This window comes from Etheostoma spectabile, chromosome 3 (genome assembly GCF_008692095.1).
Source record: "Etheostoma spectabile isolate EspeVRDwgs_2016 chromosome 3, UIUC_Espe_1.0, whole genome shotgun sequence".
Lineage (NCBI taxonomy): Eukaryota > Metazoa > Chordata > Actinopteri > Perciformes > Percidae > Etheostoma > Etheostoma spectabile.
The window spans coordinates 1,498,024-1,509,999 of NC_045735.1; the positions used below are offsets into that span (position 1 = coordinate 1,498,024).

The window sequence follows — 11,976 nt, forward strand, 5'->3', positions numbered from 1 at the left end:
GCCCCCGCGATCTGATGCCAGATAAGCGGGTGAAGATGGATGGATGGACACTTTCTGCCCTTGCCACTTTCTTTGTTACGCTTTAATTATGTGAGTTTAGCACTTTAGTGTTTAATACCAGCAACATCATATGAAATGGTTAAAAGTAAATTTTCCATTAGGTACTGAAAGGCTGTGCAACTTTGATGATTGATTTCCAAGCTTTGTTTACATCCGTGATGCCTGTCTGTAGGGAAGTAGACATAAGAGATCCCTTTATTAAACCACTATATCATGTCATTCTTTCTCAATCCTGACATCCTCTGCTGATTACTGTCAAAAGAAACCCAAATGCTACATGATAAAATACACAAAAACATTATTCCACATTACAGAGCGGCCTTTTATTATGCTCCATGTAACCAAAGGGCAAAGGCATACAACTCACTCAACATCAGAATGACCCAGTAAACTTAGAAAAGAAGAAAAAAAGTACCAAAACTGTATTTGCGTGGCAGGAAAACACTATTGTTTAGGGAATGGCAGCACTTACCTTTTCAATTTTGTCCAACCATTCCTTATTCTGGGCCAACTCTGCCATGAAGGCCTGGTGCTTCAGCCATTTCTTATGAAGTTTCTGGGTCTCATCTCGGCTGCTGTCCCTCGCCATTAGCATCTTCTCACACACCCAGTCCCCCAGCTGGGAGAGAGATGCAGGGAGAGAATGAGAGAGAGAGAGAGAGAGACAGAGGTGTCAATACTGGATGAGCATACATACTGTAAATAACTGTTGGTGTGTATGACTGATTCCTCATTCGAAAAAGATCTGGACAAACCAAACACTCTCACATCCACTAATAGGTACATGCTGAAATAGTGTCCAGTTCATAAGGGACACGCAATATGCTTGATTGCATAAGAGGCAAACACACAAACTTTATCATAATTTACACGTTTTCATTAGCTTCTGTTATATGTAAAACATAAATAGAATTAGGATACAGAGCACTGTAGATTAACACACCAGCAACACATATTGTCGGAAATACAAGGTCAAACACACAGAGATAAATATTTAATGACGCACAGCTGGCACATGTAGGCAGACACACGTGTACCAACAAGCATGGTGGCGAGGATTCACATATTCAGCATCAACACACACACACACACACACACACAGCAAACAACCCTCCTCCACATTCACACATCCACTGTCCATCAAAAATTAAATTAAATCTGCACATGTGTCTGTCTGAGGCAAACACACAGGGAGAACACTCCACGCCTGCGCTGACAGCATCACCAAAATATTTAGGTCAGCATCAGCACCAGCGTCTTTCTGTAATCAACATCCTCACACCTGCATGCAACACTTCCACCTGCACCTCCGACCCTCTCTCTTGACTCAATTGTAAAGCGAATAACCTGTTTACCGGCAGCGTTTAGCGGGAACAGCCCATTGGATTGTGGCAGCTGCAAACAGCCGCTGGTATCCGCATCCTCGCTGGTCTGCCGTCACACACATGCAAAGATGCTCTCCACCGCAGAGCCAGATGGAGAGAGAAAATGAGGAGAGGAAGAAAAGAGGGAGCTATAGAGAAAGAGAGGCACCTTCTGGAGAGCTGAACACGAGACAGCTACACAAAAGGTGTGTCAAGAAGAAACGCCAAGCAGGAGGTTAAATAACAACAAGACTGGAGGCTGAGGAGACAGACTGGAGACTTCAAACTAAGGCTGCTCTCTCTCTCTCTCTCTCTCTCTCTCTCTCTCTCTCTCTCTCTGCTATGTTGTTGAGGATTCGCTATGTGCACAGGAGAGAGAGGAGGGACGAAGGCGGATCAGTGACGAGTGAGAGGGCAAGAACAAGGAGGAACGGGAGAAGAAGAAGAAGAAGAAAAAATCATCCTCCCCAAAACAATGAAATGGCAGGCAGCTCAGTCAGTGTATGGGCGCCCCTCCCATGCCTCACACCTTCAGCGAGTGGGCGAGTGAGTGGGCGAGTGAGTGAGCGGGCTGCCTGGCTGGTTGGTGGAGAGATGGGGTGGAGGAGAGGAGAGGAGAGGAGATGAGAGGGAGGAGCAAAAGACTGGGATTGGGGTTTTGGGGGCAGGGGATGCAGGCTGTGCCTCCAGGCTTACTGGTCACGGCTAATGATGCTGACCTGGAGGAGTTGGAGGGGGGAGGTGGGCTTTAGGTGGCGGATGAGTGGGAAGGTAAAGAAATACTGACAAACACAAGATTGAAACACGTCAATCTCCGCTAACAGCCAAGCTCACGACTCATCTACAGCTGCTTTTGTTTTACCCTTCCCCTCCCACACTACACACAGCACCCTCCTCCACCATCCCTCTTTTCCTCTCTGCAGCAGTCCCAAGAAGCTTGACTGGCTCTGCTGCAGTGGTAGAGCAAAGAGAAGAGAGGAAGAGAGAGAGAAAGAGCAAAAGAGAGAGAGGAGAGAGCTCTGGACAGAAGAAAAGAGAAAGATAAGAGGAGGGGTGATAGTGGAAAGAGAGAGACAAGAAGAAGAGGATTGGACAGAGCAGGGATTTACCCTGAATGATGTAGTTGTAGTCTTCCCTTAAAAGAACTAGGGTTGGATTTTTGTCTAACACCCCCTGTGTTTGTCACGTCTTCCTGGGGCTATCACACACACAATCGCACTCGGTAAAGAAAGACATGCCAGCTAGCATGAGTAAACACGCCTTACACATTCTGTCACATACATGCAGAGGCAAAAACATAAATGTGTGGACACTCACAGTCATCAAGATTGCACAAACATATATGCATGAACACACAGTCTCTCTCCCCCTTTCTCTCTCTCTCTCTCTCTCTCTCTCTCTCTCTTTCACGAACGCATGCACGCACACACACACACACACGCACGCACACCTAAAGGTCCCATGACTGCAGGGGTCATGGAGGGTCCCCGTCCGATGCCCCCTTTGAGACTGTAAATGAATTGATTGACGGAAGAGGAGGAGGAGAGAGGGGGAGTGTAAGTGTGCTGGTTGGGGGTGGGGCGGGAGAGAATGAATGAGAGAGGGGGAGGAGGAGAAGTTTGTCTGATGTAGGAGCGAATGAAAGGGACAGAAAAGTAGAGGGACAGGAAGAAAAGAGGAGGAGTCACCGTCTCATCATCACGTAATTACACTTCACCATGTTCATGTATTTGAACGGCTGGTCTCACAGACATCAGTTTAACGATTAAGCCATTAATTGATCCAGTCCAGTGACAGAAAATGTATCAACAACTTTGGTTTTTATCACTGCACATTCAATCTATTTGGATTTTGGACTGTCTGTCAGACAACAAGATATAAAAGACATTAGACGGAGGGAGATTTGCATGTGCTACATCTATTATATAAAAACACTGTGTCTAGCAATGCAGCCTTTGGGCATACACCTGCTCTTTTCCTGAAACAGACCGGGAGGTGAATCCGGGTAAAAAGCTACAATACGATCTCTGACGGAGTTCACCTCTTCAATACACTTTAGTCCTGAAGATGGAGTTGTGCTGTAGATAAAGAGGAAGAGACAGGTTGACAAGGGACTTTTAAGATTATTTAAGAGGAAACAAGAAATATGTTTTTCAATATTTTTACACTCCCTTATTGTTCACAACTAGAATAGCCAGAAATTCAAACACCAACTTGCGGTTGTCTAAAATAGGTCTAATTACCAAGTTAATTAAGAGACCATGTCTCTCTGTCTGTGTAATGCTGGTGTCTTCGGCTAATAACTGAACCAAATACAAACATAAAATTAATCACTTTAAAAAATGTATAAAATACATAATAACCAGTACTTAAAGAAGAGACCTTTGGAAATTGGGCTAATATATAGCACTGAATTTCTCAGCTGTAATTTGAGTCTATTCTAACAGTAACGGAGCTTAACACTTTGTACTGTTTTTCTGTAGAGTAAGAGAAGTATTTCTAAAAGAGCAGCTTAATCTATTGAGTGTATTACAACGATTGTAGCTACAGGCGTGACGAGATCTTTCAATATTAAAGCGTTCCGATATTTATCATAGAGGTTAAAAGTTGTCCCGCGATATCAGTAGCCTACACAAGTGCAGAATTACGTTGGTAGTACTCAGGCCCATATAGTGGGGCTCAGGTCCGAAATACACACACACACCCACACACACACACACACACTCACGCAAAGGTGCGTGCAGACGGGAGAGAAAGTTCTGCCACCTCTGAAGGTGTTCAAGTCCCAGTGAGACACGGCAATGCCAGTAAAGCGGACACGAGTGTGGTTGCACTTTTCAAAACTTCACGCTGAAGCAACTTAAAGTGCTTTACATAAAACATTAAAGTGCAATTGAAATCGGTCAGGAAGATAAAGGGCCTACAAATATGAGAATAAAAGTCATAGTGCAGAGTAAGAAATTAATAATTATTTGATTTAATAAGTTTTAGGGATGGGTTTGGAAGGAGAGGGACACCACAGTTATTAGGTCTGACGAGGTTAGTTGTACAGAAGAAAAGCCATTTGAGTTTGTGGTAAAACATTTCACAGTGCTCATCTTTCATTTTGTGACAATTGTTATATTCATATTTATTTCATTTTTATATTCATATTTCATCATTTAAGTTTTCTTTAAAAATAGTGTTAAAATCTGATCTCGTCCCGTCCTTATGAACCCAATCTCATGTCTCGTGAGCTAAGTGTCTCTTCACGCCCCTACTTGCAACTCCAGTGTACCTTAAAACAAGCTTTAAAGTCTGTACCACAAAATAAGGTATAAATAACCAACATTAACGCTGATGACTTCCTGTAGCACCTCTTGCACATATGTTCAGCTTATCATCACTGGAATAGATTCATTTTTGCCACTCGTCTCTCCACAGTGAATCAAATGATTTTGTCTTGAAGATGGTGAGAAACCAATATGACACTTCCATCACACAGATTTGTCTGATCTGATTGATCAGATTTTTAAGTCAATAAAACACAACAGCATTTTCTTGAGTACCATAGGTTGTTCCGACATATAGACAGCATAAAATATGGTAGGTTTATAACTAGGTTTCTGAAGAGCAACAATGAAGATCAAAGTGGGCGGTTCCCGTGGCTCCAGCTGTCGCCAGCTTGGCAGCGCCTGATGCCACCCGCTCGCCGGGTAATTCAAATATGGGTAAAGAGGAGGAGCGCAGCCTGTGCCCCTAGCGTTTGTTTGACGTTTACGACCCCTGTGTTGTCTCCCAAGGCCGGGCTTTTTCACAATGTAGTCAGGGGCAGGCAGCTAGTGGATCAAGGAGAGATGCCCACAATTTGAGACAAAAATGAAATTGCGCTGAAACCATGCAGGAAGTCATAGTGCACCTTTAAGACACCCACTCTAAAGGAGCCTATGTGCTGAAGCAGCAGTGTAGGTTGCTCTGGAATCTTACCTTACTGACCAGAACAGGAATATAAACTGTGATCATTTTGTGTACAACAAAAGTATCTAATTAGCATAAAGCTCAGCGTAAATGTGTTGGCGAGTGTATTGTAGGTAGAAACAAGCAGTGACAGCAGGAAACACAAGGATGCAGCATGGACCAAATAAGAGACACACACCCATGCAGCTGATCTCAGGTTCCTACAGACTGACGCAGTGTCACTCGCCCACTGTAGGCCACACCCACACACACACACACACACACACACACACACACACACACACACACACACACACACACACACACACACACACACCACACACACACAACACACAACCACACACAGAGATACACTCTGCCTTCTTTGAATAAGTGATGAGGAGCTGTGCTGCTGAATTATTCAGTAGAGCCAGAAAAAAAGTTGCTGAAACTAAACAAGGTTTTGGCCCAGAAAGGAGCCTGTGACTCTGCAGGGTGAGAGAGCAAAAAACTGCAGGAGTGAGCAGAGGTGAGCCGTGTGCAACACAATTGGACATGCGTGAGGTGTGGACCGTGTCAATGACAGCTCCCAACAAAAATAATTAAATTGGTGATCCTAAAAATACTGTATGCTGACGGAAATTAAAGAGATTATTAATCATTATCATGTTTACAGATAAAGAGCATCACACTGCTAAAAGGCTCTAATAATGAAATCAAGGGATTCCATTGCAAACTATATACAAGCTAGTTGGAACTTTATCTAACATGTCTTTCAGACACTGGGAATAAATGAGAAGATTATCTTATTGTTTACACTTCCATTTCAATCTAAAATGAATTGTGACTTGACACTACATATATTAGTCTTATTTACCCACATTCATTTAAAATGGTAATCTTACAAACTGGCCAAAGTTTGTGATCAAAACTTTTGAAATACAAGTTTGTTACGATAGCTCTATAGCCTGCCAAAATGTGAAGTTAGTAACGAAAAAGAACAAAGAGACAATCATGCTCTTCCCTTTAAACATGCTCTTAAACCAATTTAATACACTTATCCACCAGACCTTCTTAGGTCCCTAACAGGCATTTTCCACTGGGCGCCTCCCTGCTGCGTTTTGGTTTTGTCCAGAACCACGTGCCAAGCACTCCTGTAATTAAAGTCCATGTCTTCTCTTTTCTGGCGTTGTCCTGATAAAAAGGATCTGTGATGTTGTATTATTTCTTCCACCTCCATGATGAATCTCTCGTTGTCTGTGGTGTTGCAGAGGAGACGTATACGACATTGGGGGGGGTGTTCTGGTAAACAGACTGGATGACCTGGCTGTTTCAGTTCCTGTCTGGCTGTCTGGAAGGCCTGCAGCTTGCGGGAAAATAGACCTGGCGCGTATCTTTAACAGAGCGGAGAGCCGCTCTGGGACGCGCCGTTGCATGGCTGGTGGAAAACCAAGCATTGACTTGAAGGGCCGCAATTGCTCGCAGAGCCCGCGGCGCCTCCGGAACACAGCAGGGCCCACTGAAAAATGCCTGTAAGAGTTCAGCAAGTACAACCAGTCTGTTGGGCTCCTACCTCATGACAGTCCTGAAGAAACCTCTGAAGTTCCCACTGGTCGTTCAGTTTTTCCAGCCACTGCTGGGCCTGCTCTCTGTTCTGGTTTCCCCTAAAAAAGTACAGGACAGGACCTTTAGTTACAAGTTAACATAACTAAAAACAAACTATACCATATGTAGAAGTGTGTATACCTATTGTTGTTCATCTTTACACTTTATTTACCAGGTGCTGAGATTTCTGATAATTTAAACTAACATTTTAAATCACTCTGAAATTCCCAATATACTGTAGCTTGGTGATGGAGGAGCTCTATCAGAAAGAACCTTAGGTAACGTAATAATTGTGAAACGATTTATTACCAAACCAGAATGTAACACTTTCTAATAACTATGTTGCGCTGGGCTCATATATTTCTCCCCATGAGAGAAAAATAAATGTCCAATGAGTTAATTTATGTAAATTAAATCTAAAAACCATATGGTTCGTTACATCGCTATTGTTGGACACATGCGCACACAAAAAAAACCAACCCCCACCCAACACACACATATACAGACTACCACTTCAGCCATCACACTGATTTCATGGTCAGCTGTCAGTTGTGGACTAAACAGGCCGAGCTCAGTTTTCCGTGCTTTGTTCCATTTATTCTTAGAGAGGAACCCTCTCCTTTGAATTCTTCAGCTGCTATTATTCTTTGTATTGTTGTCGTACTGTGTTTGGACAGCTGCTTACTTCTTTGTGCTTTAAAGCACCACTAGGGAACTTTTTGTACCTAAAATAATGTTTCCAAAATCGTTTCAGTGGTTCATCAACTTGTAAGAGGATGAACGGCACTTCTGGGGGGGGGGGGGGGTGGGGGGGGGGGGGGGGGGGGTGTCTATTCACTGACACTAGCTTACGAGACATAAAGGCTTCTGGGTCCGTGGATACCCAAACTGCCGGAGCTAGAACACCAGTTTCATAACATTAGATTTATGCATTTGGTGCGGTTACGGTCTCGTTGAGTAGCCTGGTGCAGGGCGCGCTTGATTACGTTAGACTCCAGCGGTTGCACGGTTACATTTAGTCCAGTTCAGTAGCCTGGTGCGGAGGTGTGCGGTCTCCTCGTGACAGCCTACCTTCTTAACATGATCGAACGTAACTACCAACATTGCCTAATGTTAAATGTAGCCTACTTGTACCTTGTAGCTTATAATTCTTTCCCATTGCTATTGTGGAGATTTGACCGAGAACCATTACCGTCTCATTACATTACAATACTCATGTGGCAGCCACAGGACTAGATTACTACACACACAGTAGCAGAAGAAGACTAGCTACGTTGGGCACCTGGAAAGCTCAGTTGGTGAAGCGGGCACCCATATATAGAGACACAGCGGGCCCTGGTTTGACTCCAAACTCCAGCCCTTTGCTGCATGTCATTCCCCTTTCTCTCCCCTTTCATGTCTTCAGCTGTTCTATTAAAAAATAAAGGCCGAAAATGCCTCAAAAATAATCTGCTATAATCTGCTCTCGTCCACTTTAGAGGCAAAGCGCAGTTTATCTCAAACGAGCCTAACGTTGGCATACTTTTTCTATTCTTTTTACTTTATTGACAAATTGTCAAGTTTCCAATTGACTGAAGATATACATAGTAAGTTATTGTTACATTATGTTGTTCATAAATGTTTTTAATTTGACAATGTACGTACATTGCAAACAAAGTTCAGATATTATATTGCATAAAAGTCTAGTCTAAAAATGGCATAGCAACCTGTGCTTTAAAAAAAATGAAATGTAAAAATCGAAAATCAAATTAAACAGTGACCTTAGAATCAAAAATGTAACTGAATCGATTATTTGGAAACTCGTGACACCCCTAATCTCTGTATACAAAAGGCTTTTCTCTCATATGCTTAAACTTTATATTAATTGTGCTTTAACTCATTTTGCAAGCTTATTAGTGGCAAGCATATATTATTTCTGTCATCATTTCTACATGCCACATGCTCACACAATAAGTGAATGTCCTCCGTAAGAAAGCCACAAAGCTAAGGTAAAAAAGCAAAGAAAAAATTAATTTTAAACGTGAAAATGTAACGTTTTGAGGCTATTTGATAGCTTCTTTATGAAGTAAAACTGAAACTATAATTTAAAAAAAAAACTGACATGGACAGATATTGCCTTCTGCTTCAAAGCTTTGGTCTCAAATTAGTCCAGGTTAGGTTATTAGTCTTACTCTTCATATAGCTTTTTTTATGTGTGTATGTGGTACCGGTTGGCGAGGGTGTCGATGCGTTCCTTGATGCGGTCAGAGTAGATGTTACTCTGGCTGATCAGACTCTCTCCAGCCTCGATCACAGCTTTGATCCTGTGCAGGTTCAGCTCCATGGTGGTGGTGAAGTCCTTGTGTTTCTTTATGGAGGCTTCAACTGTTTCCACCGTGGTGGGCAGCTCCACGTGAGCGAGGGCCGACTCCTAGAAGATGAAGATGGGGAAACGTAAGTTGTTTTTCTCGGTTCAGGAACTGACTGAGTAAAGTCAGGATTTGAAAAAAGAAAAGTTAAGGACGTACAATAAATAAAAAGATATTAGGAGAGCACAGAATAGATTAGAGCGATTCTTGAAATGTCGGCCTGATCCAAAAAAATCATAGGGGCAACTACCAACTTTACTTTTTAACGTCAGTCTTGGTTGGGAAATTAACCAATTAACATAGTTGATCAAAAGACAATCTATTAATCGGTTGAATAATTTTTTCAAGCCAAAAGGCCAAACATTCCCTAGTTTTAGCCTCCATGCTGCTTTTATTTTTTTATGTGATAGTGAAGTGGATATAGCCTAAATAATTTATTAGTAAATACTTATATTGCATTTACCCCTTCATGAGAAGGTAGCAGCACTATTCTTAAAATCTAAATTTGTTTACTTTTGTTCAATCAATCACTAAAGATCAGAAAATGTTCAAAACAAAACTACTCAGGATGCCCCATATTTAGAGGATTACTTCTCAACGCAGCGGGCCTGGGTTCGACTCTGACCTGAGGCCCTTTGATGCATGTCATCCCCCTCTCTCTCCCCTTTCATTTCTTCAGCGGTCCTATCAAAATAAAGGCCAAAAATGCCCCAAATAATTATCTTTAAAAAAACAAACAAACAAAACTACTCAAACAAACCGGATCATTACAAATGTGTACGGCCTTTGGACAAAGAGAAAAAAATTAGGCTGAGGCCAAAAGAACAGAGAGAGGCAGACAGAGAACTTTGGCCTGGAACGTCTTTGATACTTATTGAAGAAGAAATGCTGCTCTCTCTAAATCAACCCCCCGGGCTAATAATGAGAGCTGGTCCCTGGTAAAGATCTGTTATTAAACCAAAAGGGACGTTCTGGCCGGCACACTGGCCTACATGTATACACAAAGACACATGCACACTAGAGTCCGGGGCAGCTCTGCCTGTGACATTTCGGATTAAAAAAGGACAAAAGCAGAATGAGTTTTCCCAACGTTTGTCAGTTGTTTGATCACACATTGCATCTTAGCATATTTTAAGGGCTTTACAGAAGTTCGATAATAGCGTAAGATGTGAATCTAATCCACTCTGTAACTGTTTCTTTTCTGCCCCCCACTTCACTATTTACAAAAACGGATGGTTATTTTTTATATCTGGCCCAATAAATATTTTCAAAAACTGACATCTAAATCAAAGCGCTATTTGAGCTGTTTATTCTTTTCCTCAACTGATTTTGTGTGCAATATATTGCTCCTTCTGGTCTGCCACTATCAGAGGAACAAATGAGATGAAAAGGGGAGAATGAGCACAGCGGAGGAGATTTGTCTTAGCCTCAGTGGCACAGCTCAAAGCAACATCACCTAAAAGGGGCATGAATGAGCTATTTCATTTTGAGAGTTTTAGCCCGACAGACATTGTCATCCTTGAGTAATGTCGCTAAAATAGCTATAAAGGGCTGTCCGTAAACTCCGACCAGCTGCTCTGTCTTTGTTTGTCTCACCTGGTTGTTGAGGAAGGACTCGGCCTGTTTAACGTCTCGCAGGAACAGATGGAAAATGTGAGCCTGGACCAGAACTTCCCTCCTGCTCTCCCACATCTCCAGCAGTTTGTTCCAACCAACATCGAGCTTCTGGAGCCACTGCTGCAGGGCGGCCTGAGGGAGAGGAGCCTCCTCGGACTCCAGCAGCTCGTTCATGGCCTGCAAGCGCTCGTAGTCCTCTTCATACCTGCACGGAAATGGACAGTGACCCAATAAATTATGCTCTAAACGCCTGGCGTGTTTAAAAGAACTTTTAGGAAGATATGTTCAAGTAGTAAAAACAAGCTTCTGCAGAGGGAAAATGCGGGCCAGGAGATGTAAAATGCAATAAGTGGTGAAGCCCAGAAGGGGAAAGGACTGGGGCATGCATGTGAGGGTAAAAGCAGACGTACAATTCTTGTCTGTTTTTGTATTTGTGCGTAGCAGAGTTTTTTGCCATTGTTTTGTGCACAAGACACAGTCATATAGTTCGCTTTTTGTCTTTTCTAATATGGCAGATGTTGGGTGAGAGATTTTGTTGGGATGGGACGGGTCCTTGTTGATTAATTATATAATAATAATAATAATAATAATAATAATAATAATAATAATAATAATATTATTGTATTAATGAAAAAACTATAAAAACATTGTTAAAAATGTAAAAACAAGAATAAGCCTTAAGTGGTCTTCAGTGACCCACCGTCCGATCTCCTCCTTTAGGGCAGCATGTTTGTTGATGAGTTTCTCCGCCTCTTCTAAGTTGTTGGGCAGCTGGTCTGAGGCGGCGGCCGTTTGCGTCTGGACCAACCAGGTCAGGAACGAGTCCAGGTCCTGATAAACAGGGAGATGAACATTATTTATACTTAATCAATTCTACAGTTGGTCAACAGTACAGAAGTTTGTGCAGGCTGACAATTCTGTTTAAAGCCTTTATAGTCTTCTGTGTGGGAAAGTGCCTTTCTTCTTGCACATTGAAATTATCGGCAGATCTTGCGGGTTGTTCCCAGATTACCAGTTAACCAATCTTGCAGCAGATAGATACATGC

The 11,976-nt window shown here is 42.5% G+C and overlaps 1 protein-coding gene across 1 annotated transcript in view; it reads right to left on the minus strand.

The window, feature by feature from the left end:
- The window catches only part of sptbn4b (spectrin, beta, non-erythrocytic 4b), a 97,648-nt gene that overhangs the window by 44,502 nt on the left and 41,170 nt on the right, over window positions 1-11,976 (minus strand). Inside the window, 5 exon segments of the mRNA XM_032512112.1 lie at window positions 533-679; window positions 6,934-7,024; window positions 9,173-9,375; window positions 10,910-11,135; window positions 11,631-11,761. Coding sequence (XP_032368003.1) covers window positions 533-679; window positions 6,934-7,024; window positions 9,173-9,375; window positions 10,910-11,135; window positions 11,631-11,761 — 798 coding nt within the window.